The 24,306-nt window shown below is 33.7% G+C and overlaps 3 protein-coding genes and 1 non-coding gene across 6 annotated transcripts; 2 read left to right on the top strand and 2 right to left on the bottom strand.

Annotated features, from left to right (window-relative positions):
- Positions 7,251 to 7,841, top strand: LOC104786826. The gene has a single exon (XM_010512286.2). It carries the CDS (start codon positions 7,408 to 7,410, stop codon positions 7,738 to 7,740), a length of 333 nt encoding a protein of 110 aa, XP_010510588.1. The 5' UTR covers positions 7,251 to 7,407; the 3' UTR covers positions 7,741 to 7,841.
- TRNAC-GCA lies at positions 7,782 to 7,853 on the top strand. Its single transcript has one exon. It is a non-coding gene; the product is annotated as a tRNA-Cys (tRNA).
- On the bottom strand, positions 8,374 to 8,944 carry LOC104786825 (histone H4). Its single transcript, XM_010512285.1, has one exon. The coding sequence runs from the start codon at positions 8,872 to 8,874 to the stop codon at positions 8,563 to 8,565; it is 312 nt and encodes a 103-aa protein (XP_010510587.1). The 5' UTR covers positions 8,875 to 8,944; the 3' UTR covers positions 8,374 to 8,562.
- Positions 11,189 to 13,998, bottom strand: LOC104786824 (UDP-glucuronic acid decarboxylase 6). Of its 3 annotated transcripts, none has more exons than XM_010512282.2 (10): positions 13,598 to 13,776; positions 13,382 to 13,467; positions 12,920 to 13,094; positions 12,729 to 12,820; positions 12,484 to 12,637; positions 12,322 to 12,399; positions 12,140 to 12,233; positions 11,984 to 12,050; positions 11,713 to 11,817; positions 11,189 to 11,603 (listed from the first exon to the last, which is right to left on the bottom strand). In XM_010512282.2, the coding sequence occupies exons 2-10, from the start codon at positions 13,463 to 13,465 to the stop codon at positions 11,421 to 11,423; spliced, it is 1,032 nt and encodes a 343-aa protein (XP_010510584.1). In that variant the 5' UTR covers positions 13,466 to 13,467; positions 13,598 to 13,776; the 3' UTR covers positions 11,189 to 11,420. The 3 variants fall into 3 exon arrangements, with proteins under 3 accessions (XP_010510584.1, XP_010510586.1, XP_010510585.1); XM_010512284.2 differs by lacking the exon at positions 13,598 to 13,776 and adding an exon at positions 13,832 to 13,998 and having other exon boundaries at positions 11,399 to 11,603; XM_010512283.2 differs by having other exon boundaries at positions 11,399 to 11,603; positions 13,382 to 13,475; positions 13,598 to 13,777.

Here is a 24,306-nt window from a genome sequence, read left to right as displayed (position 1 = left end):
TGTAACAACTAATAGCTAAGAATACCCTTCATTGTAGTGTTGGAGACTAAAATCATTCACAGTTGGGTAATTCTTAAAAAGTTTATATATCACTTCATTTCATACTTATAATTGTAGAATTCTATATTCTTAGAAGAAGTCTTCTAGATAAGTCTTCAGCATAATCATTATAAATATTAAATTGATTTGATTGATTTGTAGACGGTTCAGTTTCCCGTGCAGAAGTCTACCAGAGAAGTCGTCGACATAATAAAAAATATAATTTTTATAAAATTATGGCAGGTTTCTCTTCTAATTTGTCAAATTATCCAAAAACTAAAAAAAATTCATAGAAATTTGTAATTTCAATAAGATTTAGTGTAACAACTAATAGCTAAGAATACCCTTCATTGTAGTGTTGGAGACTGAAATCATTCACAGTTGGGTAATTCTTAAAAAGTTTATATATCACTTCATTTCATACTTATAATTGTAGAATTCTATATTCTTAGAAGAAGTCTTCTAGATAAGTCTTCAGCATAATCATTATAAATATTAAATTGATTTGATTGATTTGTAGACGGTTCAGTTTCCCGTGCAGAAGTCTACCAGAGAAGTCGTCGACATAATAAAAAATATAATTTTTATAAAATTATGGTAGGTTTCTCTTCTAATTTATCAAATTATCCAAAAACTGAAAAAAAAATTCATAGAAATTTGTAATTTCAATAAGATTTAGTGTAACAACTAATAGCTAAGAATACCCTTCATTGTAGTGTTGGAGACTGAAATTATTCACAGTTGGGTAATTCTTAAAAAGTTTATATATCACTTCATTTCATACTTATAATTGTAGAATTCTATATTCTTAGAAGAAGTCTTCTAGATAAGTCTTCAGCATAATCATTACAAATATTAAATTGATTTGATTGATTTGCAAACGGTTCAGTTTCCCGTGCAGAAGTTTACCAGAGAAGTCGTCGACATAATAAAAATATAATTTTTATAAAATTATGGCAGGTTTCTCTTCTAATTTGTCAAATTATCCCAAAACTGAAAAAAAATTCATAAAAATTTGTAATTTCAATAAGATTTAGTGTAACAACTAATAGCTAAGAATACCCTTCATTGTTGTATTGGAGACTGAAATTATTCACAGTTGGGTAATTCTTAAAAAGTTTATATATCACTTCATTTCATATTTATAATTGTAGAATTCTATATTCTTAGAAGAAGTCTTCTAGATAAGTCTTCAGCATAATCATTACAAATATTAAATTGATTTGATTGATTTGCAGACGGTTCAGTTTCCCGTACAGAAGTCTGCCAAAGAAGCCGTCGACATAATCAGTACAAGGTTTAAATTGATTTAATTGATTTGACGTTAGTTGGTAAAGAAGTCTGCCAAAGAAGTCGGTTTCTTTATATTTTTTTGGTACTGTTTCAAATAAACTGGAATTGGTTTTCTAAAACCGAGATTATTTTTCTTGTCAATTATACAGACTTCACAGATAACTACAACACGTTGACTTCCTAAATTAGTCTACCTTAATGACCTAATTGCCTATGAAAACCAAAAACCTGATTTCTCCATATGTATAATATGGATTCATGTCAAAAACATACAAAGCCAAGTATATAACATATATCAAAGAATACAACAAGAAAATCTTAAAAATTATTCACCAATTTGCAATAAATTGGTTTTCAAATAATGCTGACTTCATGTTCACATCAACGGGTAGACATAAAAAAAACTATACGAGGATAACTTCAAATGAAGTCTATTTCTTGCGGTCTATTTTTGCAATTACAATTTAACAAAGCAGACTGCAAACGAAGTCTACCAGAACCGGTTGACTTCTTTTGTGGTCTTCCTTTGTTAAATTTTTGGTTAGTTTTGCAATTAAATAGATAAAACTAGGTAGACTTCAATAGAAAGTTCAACTGGTTAACTTCAGTTATAGTCGACTCCGGTTATTTTTGCAATTGACCAACCTATTGACTTTACAGTAGACTTCTGTCTACTATGTAGACTTCAACTATCCGTCAACAAGAAAAAGTAAACTTTGTCGTGGTTAGTTTTGCAATTGACCAAGTTTGACTTTTGCCAAGTAGACTTCGTACGAAGTCTACAATAATGATGACTTCGTTTGCAGTTTGCCTTGGTCATTTTTGTGGTTGACCAATATTTGAATTTTTTAATAAGTAGACTTCTTTTGCAGTCAACTAATTATTTTAATATAATAATATTACGGTCAATGCTTAAATATTTTGGTCAATGCCAAAAATAGTCACTATAGAAGTCTACTCGTTTATTATCGTAAGAAGACTTCGTCCGGCAGTCATAACTAAAAAGTCAAGAATTTGGTCAATTGCAAATATACACCTTAGTAGACTGCAAATGAAATATCTGACGGAAAGATTATAATGCAGTCTGAACCATATTTTTTTGTTTTCAAATGAAATTAAGTAGACTGAAATTGTAGTCTACGGGCTCGAAACTCGATAAAATTTTAATTGCAAAATTGACCATAGAGTAGACTTTACATGATATTATGACGGTTAGACTAACAAATGAAGTCTACTTCCGCAAAAAAATCAAGGAAAATCATGAAATATACCGGAAAATAACCTTATCGGTGGTTGTTTCGCAATGACAAGCACCAAGGACGTCGTCTTTAGTCACCACGGAAGAAACTCAGCGCCAATTTAATCACTATCCAAGAATCATGACATATAACAAGATAAATGCACTTGCAAATTTTCTTGGATTAAAATGGAGAGGAGATGGAAGAAAATGAAGTTTTCATAGCATTGGGTGTTATTTAAGTTTACAAATTCAGGTTGTTGAAGCTTTAAGAGCTTCAAATTTGGTTGTTCATGGTTGTTGGAAAATTGATGGTGGTGGCACAACCGTAAATAAAAGAAGAAGATGAGGATATGGATGTAATAAATATTTTCGCAAGAAATTCAAATAAATCAGAAATAATGGCATTTTCGTGAATACAATTAATGACCAAGGATTTAATAGGGAGAAAGTGGCAAATGTTGGAGAGAGAAAAAGAGGTGTCTAAAATTGTAATTGACTCAAGTTAGGGGTCCAATTTTGCAATTCTCCCATCAAAAAATCGGTTGAAAGAAGTGATTAACCAAAATTCTTTATAAAAAAAATAAATTATTTAGGGTTTAAATAGTTGATACATATATATTACCTTTTTATGATAATTATATGATTAATACAATATAATACAGATTAATTCGCATGTGTACGAAACATATTAATAAGTTATGTATAAATAAAAAATAATTAAAACAAAAATTATATATGAACTGCATCATATAATTGTTGGTCCCATATAATTTTAAAACAGGTCAAACCCGAAAACACAATCATATTTCCAAACATGTTTAAAGCCCAAACTGAAAAGAAAAAAAGAAAAAAAAAAAAAAAGATGTTGAAGTTTGTAAAGAAAATTGATAATGAGATCTGACTATAATTCTTTGATGAATGAGTCCGGTCCAAAATAGATTTTGAAACTGAATAGTCTTCAACAGATTTTCAGAACTATCATTTTCACCTTAGTCCCTATGAAACAATAATGGGGTCTCTCGTCAACTAAATTAATGGTTGGAAACGATTAACTAAAATTTAGATAGTTATCTCTTTGGCAATCTATCTCCTTTGCTTCTTCATTTTTCTTGAAAACATGCTTTAACTTTTGGGAATCCAATTAGTTCATTGATTTCAGAAATCCCATTTAACTAGCTTGTATTAAGTTTTTGAGGTTTCTTGGTGAAGATGGTAATGATGCCTTTATCTCTTTACTATTTTATTATAATTTAGTATAGTTTCGTCGGCTAAATTAATAATCATACAAACTAGTAAGGTCAACTGCTTGTTGAATTAGTGATTTTCAGAAATTTACTAAAGCTTCCCACTAGTTAGTATTTAAACAAATCTAAAAAAAAACATATAAATAAATTATTTAAAAAAAAATTAGACACCAAATGAAGTAAACTTTAAAGAACTCAATAGAGGAAGTAAGGAGTAAGGACTAGTCTTCTATTAGAAACAAAAGTCATGGTTGGCGAGACTTAGGATTATATTTGGCCCAAGATCAACTTTATGGATTGCTTTTTCGTTGAGTCAATTCACTATAAGGATTAGTCCGAATAAGATGTCAGATGGTTGTGTTGGTATGGTCCTGGCAAAGCAACTTGAATAGAGTCAGAAACTAAGAACTAGCTCTTATTACATAGATCCATAATAACGTCAAACTTTGAGTTAATGAGAAAAATCCTACACTTTGATTTAATTCATAGCTCTTCTATCTCTTTCACTACAAACTCAACTAACCTTCTTCATACATATCTCTTCACTACGTACTTAATATTGTCAAATTGTTTCTATCACTAATCACTATTAGTGGATCGTTAGCATTTTACATCACTTAAAAGAAATTGATCGGTACCTCGTTTACAAACGGACCACCTTATAAGTTACCGACCAAAACAACGATTAGGAGAAGTGATTGAAACATGTGGTTGGAATGAGTGGTTCAAAGAAACGATTAGAGGAGAAAAATAGGCGATTTCTAACCACCCAAAAAAATAAGAAGTTTACGTCATTCTTAAATTGTATTATTATTTTTAAAAAAAATATATTTTCATTTATTCCCTAAAAAAATTAAAAAACTTTCAAAATTTTTATCTATATTTAATGAAATTATGCTATTTGTTTATTAAACAAAAAGTTGGACTATTTAACCGCTTAATACACATCAGCAATCCTAATTATTCTCCACAAAGAAGAAAAACACTTACTTATTAATCCAACGGATACAATATCTCCACGCCATCAATAGAAAGCTCCAGCAAGAAAAAAAAACTACCTAAAGAAGCCTTTATCACCTAAGGCGTCGACAAGAAGAAGAAACGAGTCAAGAAAAGCACAGAGACAGACAAGATCTACATCTTCAAGGTTCTGAAACAAGTTCATCCAGATATTGGAATCTTAAGCAAAGCTATGGGGATTATGAACAGTTCTATCAACGATATATTCGAGAAACTTGCGCAAGAAGCTTCGAAGTTGGCTACGTATAACAAGAAACCTATGATCACTTCTAGGGAGATTCAGACAGCTGTTAGACTTGTGTTACCTGGTGAACTTTTCTAAGCATGCTGTTTCTGAAGGAACGAAGGCTCTTAGGTTTGGGTGGTTTAGGCTTAACATATGGGTTTGTTTTGTTATGTAATCTGATGGGTTTATGGCTTTGGATGTAATTTGTTGAAGAATATTATGGTATTAATGTTTCTTTTGAAGTAGATTATCAATGTTAAGTGACTTGGAATTGTGTCGAAATTTGTTTGAAGTTCTGCAAAAAGTTTGAGTTTAACTTTAAATGGTGCATGGTAATTGGAATTTCTTGATTTTATAGATAGTTTTGTATGATGAATTGGTAATTTTACTAGATCAAAATTCGTTTTTATTTAATGTGAACAAACTCATTTCCTTGTAATGTTTTCTGTTTGAATAAATAGAAACCATCTGTTTGATCAAAAAAAAAAAAGCTCTTGTTTATTCATCTTAGAAATGATGGACACCCCTCAGAGTATATGTGACCAAAATAGATATCTTTAGTAAGTAACAACGAGAGTTGGAATAAGAGAGGATCAATCTTTCTTAGATAAAAATGGGGTCATAGAGATGATGAGACTTTTATTAGCTTATATATATAACAACGTTTTTAGTTTCGGTTTGGGGTTTGGTTATTTTCACAAACGGCCAAACTAATATATGGTAGTCTCCATGTGTTGTAAAGAATAGTGATTAAGTTTGAAGCTTGAATGTGATTCAAACCCTATATGCTTTGGATTTTGTGAAATGTTTCTAGAGTTGCATCATATATAGTATACCGCCGCCACTCACAACTTGGATAGGTTAGTTATTGATTCCCACGAAAATAACCGCGGCGTACAATGCTCCTATGACCATAGATAAGTCTCCTGCCGTCGACCTGTTACCTCCTATTTGCCGGAAGATGGTACCATCCAAGAGAGATGTTGCTAATGTGAAAATGAACCGGACAAGATTGTAGTCTGGTGATCTCCAATACGTCCACCATTGTTTCCATAGGCATGATTTGAACTGTCCCCATGTGTTTATTTTAGTCTCCAATACGTCCACCATTGGTTCCATAGGCATAATTTGAACTGTCCCCATGTGTTTATTTTAGCAAAACATTTAGCAACATGATGATTATAAACATGTTACGATGATAAATCTATAACTAATGTAAAAATAAGCAAGAGGAAAAATTTTTAGCAAAACATAAAAATTTTCCAAGCAATATAACATAACATTAGTTTTTTTTTTTTTTTTTGATAGGCTATAACATTAGTTAGAACTAAATGAAATAATCAGAAATGGAATCCTAAAACTAACTGTTAACTAAGAAAAATAAATCAAAACAACGAGATTTATGATGATTATCTAAAACCTCTAAAAATATTGATTCAAGATACTAAATTTTTTAAAAAAATTCTTGCATTACTCTCGAACCTACTTTCAATTTAAGGATGCATATAATGTAACAAAAAATTTTGGTTAAATTAATTTTACATTAATCATTAAAACAAATTTTAAAAACTATATATAAATTCTGTAAATTCACCTTAATTAGCTAATATGCAACAAAAACAGAGATCTAAGGGGATGTGCTCGAGCCTTGACAACTAAATATAGATGTGATAATATATGAGACTTTAGGAAACGAGAGTTGCTAGATCGCCTTTTAAAACCCAATGAGTGTTTGCGTTAGTCCCACTTCTAAGACTAATTAATTATGATTAACCTCACTTGTGAAACAAAAGTTAAGTAGTACTTGTATGTAGGTAGAAGTTGCCAATGGGTGACATGTGTTAGGAACTTAGGATATGTTCAACATGAATTATAGAGTAATGTTGGTCTATCGCTAACCTCTTCTTACTGCCACATATACATTGGATTTAGTCAAAGCCACAAACTTTAACAACAATTAAAATATCCGAAAAATGTTACTCTCATCATCATTGTAAAATCTCATGACTCATTCTCAACCCTTCATTGACCTCTTCTCCGATCCTATCATTAGAGACACTAGATTAGTTCACGGGGTACATTTTTCTCTCGTTAGTTAGGTGAATAATCATTAAAACTCGGTCACTACAAAATTTATTCAAACCACCACAACCTAATTAATTCAAGATTAATAAGAAAAATGGCAAAATCGTAATTGTAAAATAGAGTTCGTGAAAACGTGTAAGCGCCCTCTCTCCCACTCCTTCGTCACATAGTACTATCACAATCAACACACTCAAAATCTTTTTTTTTTTAACTTCACACACAAGACAAAACTAAACAACTTCTAGTTTTGATCCTTAACAATGGAACCAATACTTGAGAAAGTCTCAACTCGTTGGAAAGTTCTTGTTCAAGCAGCAACATGGACAATACTCCTAATGTTAACGGTGGCTTTGGCTTCATTCGCTCCGGAGATGGCTTTCGTGTCTAAAATATCATCATCTTCTTCTTCAGATGGGTTCGTGAGGATTCCGATGGAAGAAACTGTGATCATACCTTCAGAAATGGTGAAGAAATCGACTTTGGATCTTTTTGTTCCGACTATATTCGCAGGAGTTATGGTTGTTGCTTCTGTCTCTTTGTTACGGTCTTGTTTTGGTATCGAAGGTGTTGTAGAAATGGAAGAACAATGTTGATTAACGTAATATTCTGTTTATTTTAATAGTTTAACAACAAAGGGTCCTTAGCTCAGTGGTAGAGCAATTGACTGCAGATCAATAGGTCACCGGTTCGAATCCGGTAGGGCCCTTTCTTTTTTCTTTCTTTTCTTTTCTAATCTGTGTCGCTGTATTGACCGTTGATTAAATCTGATCTGACGGTAAATATTTCGTTACAAAAGAATGTCCTGGATCGATGACGTGGCTGTTGAGTAATAACAATATTATCCCAAAATTACCTCACAAGTTTATGAGTCTTATATTTAAACTCCAAACAAACACTCTAAAATGCTCAAATTTAGTCCACAATTTGATTTTCTTTTCTTTTAGAATCTGTGTCGTTGTATTGACCGTTGATTCTATCTGATCTGACGGTGAAATGGTTCGTTACAAAATTATGTCTTGGATCGCTGACGTGGCTGTTGAGTAATAGTATCTCAAATTTAGCTCAGAAGTTTATGAGTCTTCTGTTCTTAATCACTAAACTCTAAAATGCTCACATTTAGTACATAATTTGATTTTAAATCTCATAAACCCAAAATCCTCATAATTAAGTACAATTTTATAAAATTAAGGACTGTTCTTATAGCAAATAAGAGTAGATTAGAGAAATTAAGAGCAATTGAAACTATCAGTAACCAAATGAGATCTTCATTACAGCAACTTGCAATTACCCTAATTACAAATCTCAAACCCTAAATCCCTAAATAATTCTGAAATTTCTTGACAGCAAGACTTAATTAATCATCATAAAAACACAAGAAACCCCAAAAACAAAAAGAAAACTCAAATTTGTTAAAATCAACCACCAAATCCATAGAGAGTACGTCCTTGCCTCTTCAAAGCATAAACAACATCCATTGCAGTAACAGTCTTCCTCCTAGCGTGTTCAGTATACGTCACAGCATCTCTAATCACGTTCTCGAGAAAGATCTTCAGCACACCTCTCGTTTCTTCGTAGATCAGACCACTGATACGTTTCACTCCTCCTCTACGAGCGAGACGACGTATCGCTGGCTTCGTGATTCCTTGGATGTTGTCTCTTAGAACTTTTCTGTGTCTTTTTGCTCCTCCTTTGCCTAACCCTTTTCCTCCTTTTCCTCTTCCTGACATTTTTTTCTTTTTTCTTTTTTCTTGGGAGAATTTGAGATTTGTTTAAAAGACGATTTGAAGTTTTGTTTGGTTGCTGAAGAGGAAGATGATGGATTTATAAAGAAGATGCTTTGTTTTGGAAAATGAATCGTGACCGTTCTTTTTAGTCTTTGATTGTACGGTTACTGATGACGATCCGCGAGAAAAGGTTAAGAAGAAATATGAACCGTTGATTACTATTAAATCTACGGTAATAGATTGGGTTATTAAGTCACTCACACGGATCGTGTATTTTTGTTATTTTTTTCTTCAACCGGTCCGGTTAAGGATGGGAGCTTTAGCCTAGAATGAAACGATGTCGTTGTAAAATTTCTGAACCAGTGAATAACCGGGACGGTTTATTGATAATGTGTGTTTTATCTAGCTAGAATGAAGCGATGTCGTATTGAGGTGGTTTCGGCTCTGCTTTTGATCAAAAACAGAGCTCAAAGCTCTTCTTGATTCTTTGTCTTCTCTTTTTATAAGCTCCTTTATCTCTTATGTAACTCAAAGACTCCACTGGCGATGAATACCAAAAGTATTGTTCTTCCAGTTATGTATTGGATAAGCACAATCTATATATTTTTTTTTTTTTGGCACAATCTTGATATTAGCCTATCATACGTGACTTGAAACAACTTGCAAGCTATAGATTTGTTGATGAATCTCTCATTCAATACAAAAGCAAAAGCTCATTAAAGATAAGAAAACTCTCGAATGATCTCCTGTAGCAAAGTCAACTTAGACAAGCATAATGAAATTATGTTTTTATCATTTTATTTGTTAGGTGTGTGAAATAGTTTCGATAATTGGATCTGTCCTTTACGTGACTAAAAAAAGTATTCCGCTGCCGGGGTTTGAACCCGGATTTCACAATTGAAATTAACCTGTGTGCTACAGCGGATCTGTTTGAACATATCTACAATCAACTAGTATATTAATGAAAACTTTAGTGTTTTCTTAAGAGGAGAGACTCTTAGGGGGTGTATTCAATTTGATATTTTAAATGATTTGTGTGAAACTTACAAATCCTATGTTATTCAATCATGTATTTTAAAAAGTCTATTAAAATTCACTGTTATTCAACTGATAATTTAAAAATCTACTTTAAAATCCACTGTTATTCAAAATAGTTTGTGAATTTGGATTTTAATGATTTTTGAAATTCTGGAAGATTTAGGTGGGATTTGTTTAGTTAAAAATAGAGAAATCCAAATCTCATGGTTTTATGTGGGATTTGAAAGAATTTTACAATAAATCATATCAACTTCCCTAAAATCTTTCAAAATTCCAAATTTTCTAAATCCCATCAAATCTTCCAAAATCATGGTTTCAATACACTCCCCTTAAGTTTATTGGAGTGTTCTGGTTTGGAGCATTTAACAGTGTCCACAACTTAAGGATTGGGTGCTTTAGCTAGAATGAAACAAGATTCTTACTCTTGTATATGTCTCTTCAATTATTTTTGCTTCTCTCTTTTTTTTTTCTTTAACTTAAAGACTTCACTAATAGTGAATTGCAAGGTATTGTTCTTGCTAGCTGGGAATCGGATCACATCGATCTCGAACTACTAATAAAACATGTGTTCTTGATTCAATCTTCAGACCAATACTTTATGGTATTTGTCATAGAATTTTCAGCAAGTTGTAAACTTATCCAAAGTGGAAACAAAACAAAGAAGAACAAATCTTGAAGAATGAACTCAGAGTTTCTTCTTTGATCATGGCAAAATGATATTATCACAATCTTGGTATTAGATTCACACCGTAACTAGATTCAACACAAAGCTCATGAAAGATCAAAACAAAACATCATCTTAAAAGTCAACTTAGACAAGCATAATCGATTTTAATCAAAAATAAAAGTGGTATATTGTAAATATATTGGATCTGTCCTTTCCTTGACTAGGAAGAAAGCAAAAAAGAAGTATTCCGCTGCTGGGGTTTGAACCCGGATTTCATCATTGAAATAAACCTTTGTGCTACAGCGGATCTATTGAATGTATCTCCCATTGACTAGTATATACTCTTTATAAAAAAAATTAGTATTTTGTACCATGTGTTCAGACTTAACTTAAGACCTTGTGTTAAGAGGAGGAGAGACTCTAGTTTTGTTGAAGTGTTTTTCTTAACAATGTTAACTTTGTTATTCTTCAAACCAGTGGTGTGAATGAGATTAAAAGGTTGTAGAAATTGACATAAACTAGATTTATGCATAGGAAACTCTATAAACCAAAAAAATTTGGTTTACAGCACAAGGAAAAGAGTTTGGACTTTTCAAGTTTTCACAAGATCAGTGACGATGAAATGACTCACTTTGTCAACTAGGCTTAGTTGATCTCATTGATTACATGCTCATCAAAAAATCCAAGTAGTAGTACAACATCACTCCCTAAAATGTTCCTCGTTAGGAAGCTTATTCGCTATAAACTCGAAATGCAAAAAAAAAAATATAAGAGAGGGAAAAAACAAACATACAAAATCATGAATAAAAACATATTTTTTTTCTCTTCTTGAAATAAGTTTCATTCACTTCTTTGAAACACCAAGCCTGAGACGGAAGTCTTCTTCCATAAGAGGAAGCCCTTCACGTAGCTTCACCTTTGGTTCCCAACCAAGAACTTCTTTAGCTTTGCTTATGTCTGGTTTCCTTTGCCTTGGATCATCTGGTGTGTTCTCTACCATTTTTATCTCGATGTCCGGTTTAATAAGCTGCATATATCAATTGTCATTAGTATACATTACTTATTGTTACACATTAGAGCTATAATCACATTTATGCATGTGAAATGAAATAACAAAAATGACAGTGCTAATCAACCTCTTTAACCGTCTCAGCGAGTTCAACCATCGTGAATTCGCCTGGATTGCCTATGTTGATCGGTCCGGTTTGGTCTCCTTCCATCAGTCGCATTAGACCGTCCACCTACAAAACCAAAGTTGTGATCATTTCTGCATGTTGTTACCAATCACACTTTTTTAGTGGAATTCTTTTCGTGATTTGGTAAGAATAAGATCAATGCAAGTATAATTTAATATTTAATGAGTTTGAATCATGATAAAGATATTATATAGGGTAGACATACACATACCATGTCTGATACATAACAGAAACTGCGGGTTTGTGTTCCCGGTTTCTGAACAGTTAGAGCTTCTCCCCTGCAAAACCATAACTAATAGTCTTAGATTCGACTCAAAATAAACCCGGTTTATAAAAAGTGAAAATTCAAGAACTTGAGGTTAGTCACCTGAGAGCCTGAGCAATGAAGTTGCTCACTACACGACCATCGTCTATGTTCATACGAGGACCATATGTGTTGAATATTCTTGCTATGCGTATTTCTACATTGTCCCCATAGCAATATGAAAATAAGCTAGTAAGACTAGATCCAAATTTCCAAGGAAATGACAATAGACTGATTAATATTACCAATCCCATGTTGCCTATGGTAATCAAACATTAGAGTCTCTGCCACACGTTTTCCTTCATCGTAACAGCTTCTAACACCTTATAATGTGCAACACATTGGTGTGTTAGTTCATTAGTATATATAGCTGAGATAATTACAAATAATAGTTATATATGACTTACCGATCGGGTTTACATTTCCCCAGTAGCTCTCAGGTTGAGGGTGAACCAAAGGATCACCGTAAACTTCAGATGTCGAAGTAAGCAAAATTCTAGCTCCAACCCTCTTAGCTAGTCCTAACATGTTAAGTGTGCCAATCACATTCGTTTTTATCGTCTGCCAAACATTAAAATGTGAAGATATGGTCACAAGTCATTAACATTATATCATCATTTTAGCGGATTTTGGTTAACGAGATTTAACAAACCTTAACCGGGTTGTATTTGTAGAAAATTGGAGATGCAGGACATGCTAAATGGTAGATTTGATCAACCTCGACTAACAGAGGCTCGGTCACATCTGAAGATTTTTGTTTTAATATTGGAGTTAATTACTAATGCAATGTTTTGTATTATCACTATGAGTATCGATTAAGATTGACTAATCAAGAAGATTTACCGTGACGAATGAGCTCAAATCTTGGATGACCGATCCATTTCTTGAGATTGTCTTTTGATCCTGTGAAGTAATTATCCGCAACGATTACTTCATTCTTTTCATTTTGCATCAATCTATCAACGAGATGTGAACCAATGAATCCAGCTCCTCCTGTCACCAAGATCCTCATATTCGACTGCTTTCCCAAAATCATTCAACAATTTAATTTCGACATGTCAGTTTGCATTAATACACCTGGTTATTCAAATCTCGCATAATGCATGTTGTTGACCATAAAAGAAAAATCAATGTCAAAACATTTCTAACTATCAAGCCTTTTTAGGTGAGATTGAGATCTATACCATGAATTTAAACTTTTTTCTCTTATGACTTTGACTTATGCATAACTACAACGTTTAACTAGAGTTTAAGTTTAGAGACTTAAGATATGTTGACTGAGAAGAACAAAATAATATAATTGACCTGAAAGAACTTGGAGTTACGCAGAGGAGAAGGCATCGGTGGTGGCTTTGTCGTTGTCGTCCCGTTGGAAGAATTCGTTGCCATTTCTGCAAAGCTGAATTAAATTTAGTAAACTCTAATCACAGATTCATCATGAGATAAGAATACGTACACATGTTACATATATATATATATATATATATATATAATCACACGGATTATAGAGTATTAATCAACCTAATGAGGCAGTGAGAAGCTGGATGTAAAGTTGCAACGAAAACTATACACAAATCACTCTTCTGATCTTGATGACATAACAAGATTCAATGGAATCTATATTTATACGCATGTAAACTTAGATAAAAATCATATGAAACAAGAAGATGAGTCCCACAAAATTTGTAAACTACGTCAAACAAAAGAAAAGAAAGAAAAACAAAAATCGTGGGAAATAAAAAGAAAATTCCCTACCAGAAATATTGAAGCTTCAAAAGAACGAAAAGTGAGACACGACGAACTTCACCAAACCCAATTCTAATTTGGTCACCAAACGTCGCTTACGAATAAAGTTTCAATTAAAAAAGAGTTCTATATCAAGAAAGAGAGATAAGAGAAGAAAACAAAGACTCAAGAAGAGTTTGACTTTTCACTATTCGATCTCTACTAAAGTTTAGACTAAGGATTTAAGCATTTAATGGATCTTAAATTTCGAGATTTGCGACACGATTAAATAAAACTTGTGGGATTAATTAAAACAAGATAAGCTTAGAGCTAACGTGTGATATGCGCCGTGGGAATCGAACCATTGTGTTGTTATTGCGCTAAACGAATTTACGTATCACACCTTTATAAAAAAAAGTTACTCGCAATTTATCGAGAATAAGATTATTCTTTGGCTTTAGTATTGTTTTTGTTGGGCAAAATAATTATTAAGATTAAAAATTAAAAGAGAGGTTCAAAGTTCCAAACTAGAACAAAGAGAACCCAACACAGTGGATTTCTGTTCTAAAATTAAAGAGCTGATTAAGACAAAAACGAGATTCAAAGAATATAGTTCGTATTAATTAACTTTATTCAAGTGAAAGAATAAAGGAGACAAAAAGGAAACAAATTTTAGGGGTGTTATTGGATTCTAATTTACAAAGATTTTTTTAAAAGTTCAACAAAATCATTAAAAATGAATAAGTGAAAGATTGTTTAATTAGGGGGTGTATTCAATTTGACATTTTAAGTGATTTGTGTAAAATTTACAAATCCTATGTTATTCAATCATGAATTTTAAAAAGTCCATTAAAATTCACTGTTATTGAACTGATGATTTAAAAATCTATTTTAAAATCCACTGTTATTTAAAACAGTTTGTGTATTTGAATTTTAATAAGTTTTAGATGGGGTTATTAGTTCTATGATTTTAATGGATTTGAAAATCCAAACAAAAATCATGTGTTATTCAATCATTGATTTTAAAATACTTATAAAAATTATGTGTTATTGGTTCTATGATGTACAAATACTTGTTAAAATTCCATGTTATTCATTTAATGATTTGTTTTTGGATTTCAAAATCCACATTATATTTTAAATAGATTTGAATGGATTCGAAAGTGTAAAATAGAAGGATTCAAATCCAAGGATAAAACATGCTATTTCAAAATTCATGTGTTTTGATTTTTAGAATTTACAGTTTCATATGAATTTAGAAATCACCTCTCCAATAACAGCTCTTAGTGATTCTGAAGGATTTGAGAGGATTTATTTTTAGTTAAAAATACAGAAATTCAAATCTCATGGTTTTAGGTGGTATTTGAAATAATTTTACCATAAATCATATCAACTTCCCTAAAATCTATCAAAATTCCAAATTTCCAAAATCCCATAAAATCCTCTAAAATCATGGTTTCAATACATCCCCTAAGAATACTAGAGAGTTTTGTTGATTAGTTTTCTAAAATCGTGTAAAGTGCTCCAAACAATCCTCGTATTTTTGTGATACTTTCCATGACTTTATTTTGTAAAGAAAGTGTCTAAAATCATGAACCAATAACATAATAATTGAGTTCATTAACAATCCTAGATTCTTTTGTTTCAATTGAATAACACAAAAATTTTAATGACTTTATAAAAGTATGAGTCCAATAACCCAAATTTGTTAAGATTTTAAATAACTTTTTACAAATCACAAACTAATAACACTAAACTTTAACAGAGTTTAACAAAATCTTGATCTATTAACAACAGATTCTACATAACATTTTAAATCTTTAAAAGTCTATTCAAATCTCAAACCAATAATTCCCACTTAGATTGTCATCGAAAAACAAAAAGATTTTTAAGATTAAGGCCTTGAATGGAAACTTCTCAAAAGCGGATTTCAACACTATTTTTCTGAAAATTTGATTCATTCACCAATCACACATCATTGATGTAATTTGCGTTATTGAAAAAGAAAAATAGAAAACGCTAGTTCGCCCTAGCCGCTTTTCTCTCTGGCACAACCACCGAAGTTCCTTTCCCCGGCGGCGCCGAGACCGATCGGCGTTGCTGGGCTTTGGTTTCGTCATCTCTGTCCTCTCCTCTGTCTGCAAGTCTCGCTCATTAACTGTTTTATTTTCATCGGAGTCCTCCTGAGAGTCCAGATCTCAACTCAGATATTGCATCAGCTTCATCTACCTACCATCTCTCCGCTTCCGTCTCCCTCTCTCAGTGAGGTTACTCGCCTGAGTACCCAGCTGTCTGAGTTCACTCCTCAACCCCCCGAATGCCCTGGTAACCTTGGAGACTATCTCTCGATCTGGCTTTATCCATAGTCAACCTTAACATCTCTCCAATCCTCAGATTTATATACTCTCTCCAAGTGTTTTACTTGGCTGCAGCTGGACGGGAGCTCTGTGTTGACACCGGAGACTTTGAAGATCTTGATGAAGAAACCCATAACCTCGGCTTGCTCTGTCCCAACCTTGTTATTTCTTTGGCACAGGTTTGCTCCCCAATCTAATCTCGGAACTCTGGTAGATAGTCTACTTTGCCTAGACTATGATTCATCCCTGCACTGGAAGTCTGGAACCTACTCACACCCGCCTATAATTGCTGTTTATCAAGTTCAAATTGTTTAGTACCGATGTGTTCTGCTTGGTCAAGACGAGGTTCCCTCGATAGCAGAATATTGGTTTCTTATAATTTGCTTGAGAATATTTTGTGTCGAGTTCAGTGTGAATCCATGTTTGGTCTAAACTCCACTCTCTTCCACCCTAGTCAACGCTTGATTTGCTTAGTGGTATCACTAGTTCGAAGACTGCTTTTGATCCCTAAGTCACCATTGTTGCTAGACTGGTATAAGAGTCCTTTGAAAACCGTGTTTGTCGGATCTCCTAGGGATGTTCTCTTTGATGGAAAAAGCTTGGTGAAGCTTGGCATTATGATCCCACCTATACAGAGTTGGGGTTACCGAGCTCTCACCAGCCTCCTATCTCCACCTCTCCTGATTGCAAAGCTCCCAAAACAGCAAATCATCTACTTTATGAAGCCCCCTCATAGAAACTTGAAGATTAGTGGCATTGTGACCCCCACTCTATGGAGTAGTGGTTACCACAAGCTCTTTAAGCTCTTCTCACTCAACCTTGGACCTGCAACTACTTTTGTAGCGATCGGTCCTCAGAGCTCTACCCTTGCTCAACCTCTTATCAAAGCTCTACCTAGAGTAGCCCTCCCTCACTCCGGTGAGACAGTCAGCTTTGACCCTTTCATCGCCAAATAGTCTTCGATCCAAGACAATTGCCACCCATTCCTCCATTGACCTGCTCATGGAATTCACATCAACTTATCTTGATCTCACAGGTTCCAGTTTGCTTCCTACCATGTGGTTCATACTCTCAAGCTACTATCGATTGTCCCTATCTACTTATGTCTCTATGTTGATTTATGCTTTGGGCAAGTTCCCTTTATGTTGTATCCTAAAAACTTTCTCTACCTTGTATGTTACCTTCTATTTTAATGGAATGATAAGATCTGTTTGATCAAAAAAAAAATAGAAAAGTTGGTTGCATTTTTCATGCTGTGTATTATCACGGGGACCACAATTAATTTTTAGAAATGTCTATTATGTAGCGGTTTTGCCAATAACGCGCTGAACAAAATAATTCTTTACTTTTTTAACAGTAAAACAAAATAAAATTAATGGATTTTTGTTTCTCTTGTTGTGATCAATTAATAAAAAGTAATATCAACATAGATTTTAAGAAAAGACTTTATGCTAAGTTCAAGTTAAACTTTTAGTTTAAATAAATTTAGATATTTAACGTTCTTAATATTTTCTATTAACACAAACAAGATAATAATTTATAATTATATTAATTACTTGTATTTTAAATTTATTCATATAATTATTGTTCTAATAATCATATATCTATATATCTACAAAAATAAAAATATTTATCTATTAATACAAACAAATAAAATATATAATTATATTAATTATTAATAAAACAATATGAAATCTGCACCGCAAATAGTTTTTCACCAATCAAACATTATTTTGTACTGTTTATTTTGCATTAACTGCATTTGTCCCGCACGTACCGCAGTTCAACCGTACCACACTATCAAATCGTTTGTCCCGTACAACTAAATCTGTTGTTACCATTCGGACCCTGATTTTAGTAAAAAAGAAAGGAGAGAGTATATAATATATTTTGATAATATTCTAAATTTTATTTTTTACATCAAATATGTTCAATAAAATTCATTATTGCATGAAAAATGACCGGCTCTTATTTCATGGGCTAATATTTGAAGGTTTTAGTATCTCCCTAAATAAAATCCAATATAAACAAAATCACAAAATTGTAACTACATACAATATGTTGGACGAGTAGATGAACTACTTCAGGACAGAATTGTTGATGGATTTCCTGAACTACTGGTTGACAAGCCAAATAAGTAAATGTTGATTGCAAAGACAAATATTCTGTTAGAAATCCTAGATCCACCACTTATTCCTCATCATGACCACTGATTATAATTTCTTCATTATGGTGATTGATTTGTAACTAATTTATACATATTTTCAATTAATATAGATTATACTATATGTAAGAGTTATAAAAAGGCTCATTTGTTTCATTGTAAAGATATAAAAGATTTTTGAAATATAAAAGAGAGAGTTTTCTCATTTTGAAGCTTAGACTTTGTTTTTGTTTATCTAAGTTAGGTGGATTCATTTACTTAGTAAATGTTTGTTCTTATGTCTTTTTGAGCGAGTCATCAAGGCATAGAGCTTGTGTTGTATCAAAGTCTTATCACATGAAACCCAACCCATTGTTTTTATTTAATATCTTATTAAACTAGTGATCTCATACTCACTATCATTTCTAACAACATTCAAATCAAATAGCGGAAAATATCAAACATTAAAACAACAAATACTTCAATAGAATAAATAACCAATATCAAAGATGTCTCCAAATCCTAAACCAACAATTCAGAAGCAAGCAACATGAATTAAATAACCAACAATCTAGGCAACTATCTAATGACTCATCTCTATCAACCTAACAGAAGCCAGACACTCTCCTCTTCATCGCTTTGATTCCACGATCACACTTTGCCTTTATCTGCATCACAAACACAACAGAGATGCGTGAGTATTATCATAAATACTCTGTGAGGCGATCTTCCCATCTATTGGGCTATACACACAAACGAAAAAAAGAAAACACAATCAATACACAAATAAACAAGCAAGCCAGACAATTCTGAACACATGCATTGACTCTTCGCACTTGCGTCGACCAATGCAACATCCTTGCATCGAGCGATGCAGTCCTTCGAATCCCAAGATGCAATCGACCGATGCAACTCCTTGTGTCACCGTCAAATCCCTAACTGCATCGACCAATGCACTCCTTGCATTGATCGATGCAGCACACGAGACATCGCCAAACGCAATCTCCTCCGTCTCCTTTCGGCTCCAAGTTGCCAAAACCAACCTATAAAGGTCACAAAACTCACAACAACCACTCACATACAACCACATAAGCATTCAACACTGTGGTTGGAGATCTAAGGCTGAGGACGTGGGGAAAGCTTGTGGTTTTGTGTTTTATGGTCGTCTGTTAGTCGAATCTCTCTGTTTTGCAAAGGTGAGTGCATGACCATAGCTTATCTAAGTTAAGATCTATGTTTGTGTGATTTTGTGTATTGTGTGATTGTTTCTTTGGATGTTTCTATGCTTTCATGGCTCCTGTGGCTTGGATTCACTCTTGGGAATGCATTGGATGTGTGTGAGGAGTTTGGAGATGGAATTCAGAGCTGGAGATCGAAGGTAATCGACATTTGGAATCGGTGTCGGTCAACACCAATGTGTGGACGGTGCGAGGGCTTTGGTGAGTGTCGGTTGACACCATATGGAGGTCTCTGCTAATGGGACAATCCTTGTGCGTGGTCGGGTTTGTATACCTAAGGATGAGGGTCTAAGGTAGGAGATGTTGATAAAGGCTCATTCGAGCAAGATCTCTCTTCATCCAGAAGCGACTAAGATGTACCGTGACCTTAAACGGTATTATCACTAGGTCGGGATGAAGAGGAATGTCGTTAGCTAGGTCGCGAGATGTGATATCTGCTAGTTAGTGAAGGCTGAGCATCAGGTGTCGGGTGGCTGTTGCAGAGTTTACCCATTCTAGAGTGGAAGTGGGATATGATCACTCTCTAAAAGTGGTGGATTTTGTGGTTGGCTTGCTTGTTTTGCGAACTATGGATGTTATTTGGGTGATAGTGGATCGTGTGACCAAGTCTGCACATTTTCTGGCCATTAAGAAGACTAATGGAGCGGCACTTTTGGCTAAGAAATATGTGAGGGAGATAGTGCGGTTGCACGGTGTGCTTGTGAGCATAGTGTTAGACAGGGATTCCAAGTTCACTTTGGCGTTCTGGAAGGCATTTCAGGAGTTGGGCAAGAAAATGCATACGAGTATAGCTTACCATCCTCAGACAGATAGACAGTCACAGAGGACGATTCAGACTCTTGAGGATTTGCTGAGGATGTGTGTGTTGGACTGGGATGGTCACTGGGCTAATCACCTGAATCTGGTAGAGTTTTTTTACAGCAACATCTATCAGGCAAGTATTGGGATGGCTCCTTATGAGGTGTTGTATGGAAGGCCATGTCGCACACTATTATGTTAAACTCAGGTGGGAGAGAGGAGCATATGGGAAGCAAGTTTTGTTCATGAGACCACAGAGAAGATCCGGGTGCTCAAGCTGAACATGAAGGAGGTTCAAGATCGGCAGATGAGTTATGTTGATCAAAGGAGGAAGTTCATTGAGTTTGAGGTTGGTGATAGAGTGTACCTCAAGATGGTCATGTTGTCGGGTCCAAACAGGTCTATCTCAGAGACTAAGTTGAGTATGAGGTACATGGGTCCTTTTAGGATTGTTGAGCGGGTGGGACCAGTTGCATATAGGCTGGAGTTATCTGAGTTTATGCATGCGTTCCACAAAGTCTTCCATGTGTCGATGCTGAGGAAGTGTCTTCAAAGGAATGACGAGTTGTTGGCTAAGATTCCTGCATATCTTCAGAGGCGAGGATGAAGACAAGGTTCAAGAAGTGGTTCGAGAAGCAGTTTGAGGCTTAAGCTTGTCTTTTCTTGGTTTCAAACTTTGTTTTGTTGGCTTTGTGCCGTTGTATCTTATTTTTCATTATGTGTTTTCATTTTTATGTTGGTCGACACCAATGCTTTGACGGCGCGAGAGCTTTGATGATTGTCGGTCGCCACCATGTGGAGGTGTCGGTCGACACTGATAGGGCTTTCGGAGATGTTGAGCGGGTGTTGGTCGACACCAGTTGGGTTTCGGTAGACACTAGGTGGCCAGTGTCGGTCGACATCCTCCTCAGCAGGCGACTGATGTTTGATTGCTTTGTGTATTGCCTGGTGTGTTTGTTGTTTGTTGATTGTGACATGAGGTGATCTTATTGCTTGTGTGTAGCCCAGTAGATGGGAGGATTGCCTCACTAAATATTTCCAGAAATACTTATGCATCTTATTTGTGTTGCGGTGATGGTAAAGGCAAAGTGTGATCCTAGAATCAAAGCGATGAAAAAGAGGATGTTCTAGAGGCTCGGTTGTTTTGTTCTATGCTCATGTTAGGTTGCTAGAATGGAACATTGTTGTATAGAACAGATGTTTAGTTTACTGGTTCTATGACGTTATGTTATTGTTGAATCTTTGGTTGTTATTTTATTAGTTATTAGATTATTAGAATTGATTTATGTTATCCGCTATTATTGATTGAGGCTAGGTTACTAGTGAATACGGGATCACTCTATATTACAGTTTTAAAAAAAAAATTGGTCGGGTTGTTTTAGATTACACCTCGTAAAATCGCTAGGCCCATCCTCTCTGTCTCGTTTAATGACTAATCTTTGCCTACCATCGATTGTATGATTATGTCTGTCTAATTTGATTATAACCTATCTAATCTGGTTATTTCTAGCTTAATTTTGTGTATAATGGTTATTTTTGAAGCCAAATATAAATCACATTTTTTCTTTTGTTATTTAGACATTTAAATTTAGACTTTGTGATGTTTTTACTATAACTAATATACAAATTTGTAATGAAAATCATAAAATTTTATTTTTAAAATTATGGTTTTATGTGTATACCTTAATTTTAAAGATAATACTATAGATTTATATTTTTTTTGATATTTTTTTAACAGAAATAAAATTATACATATATTTATTACTATATATTTTTATTTTATTATTAATTTAATCAAATAATCCTAAAACTAGTCTTTGATTAATTCCTATTTAATCTCCAAGTTTTTCGTTAAGCACTAGATCCATTACAACTGTCCGACTAGCGTCTAGCAATTTATAAAACAGGGGTTCAGAACAATAAGTTGAGAAAACAATAAAGTTTACTGATATGAGCCAAAAATTTATCCTAAAAACTCATACCATAGCCTTTGTTTAGACGTAAAGAGACAAAAAAGTATTTAGCAAAAGCTTCTCTTTAACCAACTCTCTCTTTAAAAATTAGGTTGATTGCTGGAGTTGGTTTTTTTTATTAATTAATGGAGAATTTTATATACGTTTTTATACAACTTAAATCATAACTTTAATTATATAATATAAATAAAAAAATATTTAAACTAAATTCATGAAGTAAATCACAAAAATTAATTAATTAAAACGTCTTATAACACATGCTCTAAGGACATGATTAGTGGGAGTTGCTCACGTTGATGCTCTTATTAGATAAATAATTAAAAGAAGAGAGAAGAAAAAAAAAAATAAGAAGCGTTGCTTGGTGGAGCACGATAAAAAACGTTGCTTATGTGAAAATAGACATGTATCATTTTCTTATTGGTATTAGTATTAAAAAAAAAATCAAAAAAAAATGTGTAATAAAAATATTTTTTTAGTTGTTGTAAGAAACTTGCTCCGTTAAAGATGGTCTAATCAATCTAACCATAGTCTTGTATCATTTGCTTTAAATTATATACGTCAAGTCACCGTCATGAGAATAAAACAATCCTCCTGAATATACATCAATATATCTTTCGGGAGGCATTAGTGTATAACAAGTGAAATCTTACTTTTCTATACCTCGGTCAAAAAAGGTATACATATCATCGACAATATAGATTTATTGAGTTTATCCCCAAACTAATGTTTCATTTTTGGGAGATTTTTAAAAATACCATTTTTCTATACCCTTTTATGATGTCCATTTTTAAAAATATCTCTTTTTAATATATAAAATAATTAAATTCTAAATCTTAAACTCTAAATACTAAACCCTACTTCCTAAAAATTATACCCTAAATATAAAATAGAAAATCCAAACCTAAAAAATAAAATAAAAATTAGTTTAACATATTGTAATTATGTAAAAAAGGGTAAAAATGAAAATGTTCAAAAATATAGATATTTTTGAAAATGTGTATCTCAAAAAAGGTATTTATGACAAATTCTTTTAATTTTTCACATTCTTTATAATGTTTAGAAGTTTTTGATTTAGACTAGTATTATGCTTATGATTTAAACTTGTTTTCACTATTTTGATGTGGGCTTTTGTTTTAAAACTATAAATCAAACAGCACGGTACACATATGTTTTGCGGATGATCTCATTCTCTTCGCTGAAGCCTCTGTAGCTCAGATTCGGGTGATTCGCGGGGTTTTGGAGAAGTTTTGCTCAGCGTCAGGCCAGAAAGTCAGTCTACAGAAGTCTAAAATCTTCTTTTCTGGCAACGTATCTACTGATTTGGAGAGGTTGATTACGGATGTGAGTGGTATCAAGTCAACAAGAGATTTGGGGAAATACCTTGGTATGCCAGTTTTGCATAAGAGGATTAATAAAGATACATATGGGGAGATTTTAGCAAGGGTGTCATCGAGATTGTCGGGTTAGAGGGTTCAAGTCTTAAGTCTCGCAGGACGGGTGACCTTGACTAAGGCGGTGCTATCCTCAATTCCAGTCCATGCTATGAGTACTATTGCTCTTCCGAAATCGGTTCTAGATGGCCTACACAAAGCATCACGTTCCTTCTTGTGGGGAGGCACTCCTGAGAGGCGTAAACAACATTTACTGGGTTGGAGTAAGGTTTGCAAGCCAAAACAGGAAGGGGGTTTGGGGATTCGCTCAGCACGGTCAATGAATAAAGCTCTGTTGGCTAAAGTGGGTTGGAGATTGTTGAATGACAGTACCAGTTTGTGGGCCAGAGTGTTGCAGAGCAAGTATAAGGTAACAAATGTTCGAGACTGCTCTTGGACAATCTCTAAGAATACATGGTCTTCTACCTGGCGAAGTGTGGTTTCATGCGTCAATGACGTGATACGTCCAGGTACGAGTAGGGTGCTGGGTGATGGGAAGAGCATTCGTTTCTGGGATGACAGATGGTTGCTGAATATCCCGCTGCGCGACTGTGCTACGGGTCTGT

Source organism: Camelina sativa, chromosome 5 (genome assembly GCF_000633955.1).
Source record: "Camelina sativa cultivar DH55 chromosome 5, Cs, whole genome shotgun sequence".
Taxonomy (NCBI): domain Eukaryota; kingdom Viridiplantae; phylum Streptophyta; class Magnoliopsida; order Brassicales; family Brassicaceae; genus Camelina; species Camelina sativa.
This window is presented reverse-complemented; position numbering and strand designations above follow the sequence as displayed.

What these genes read in the sequence shown, in the direction of transcription:
- LOC104786826 (XM_010512286.2), top strand. Translation starts at nt 7,408, where the DNA reads ATGGAACCAATACTTGAGAAAGTCTCAACTCGTTGGAAAGTTCTTGTT.
- LOC104786825 (XM_010512285.1), bottom strand. Translation starts at nt 8,874, where the DNA reads ATGTCAGGAAGAGGAAAAGGAGGAAAAGGGTTAGGCAAAGGAGGAGCA.
- LOC104786824 (XM_010512284.2), bottom strand. Translation starts at nt 13,465, where the DNA reads ATGGCAACGAATTCTTCCAACGGGACGACAACGACAAAGCCACCACCG. An exon ending in ACAAATACAACCCGGTTAAG is followed by an intron (nt 12,638 to 12,728) that starts GTTTGTTAAATC and finishes AATGTTTGGCAG; the next exon opens with ACGATAAAAACGAATGTGAT. An exon ending in TCTGTTATGTATCAGACATG is followed by an intron (nt 11,818 to 11,983) that starts GTATGTGTATGT and finishes TTGGTTTTGTAG; the next exon opens with GTGGACGGTCTAATGCGACT.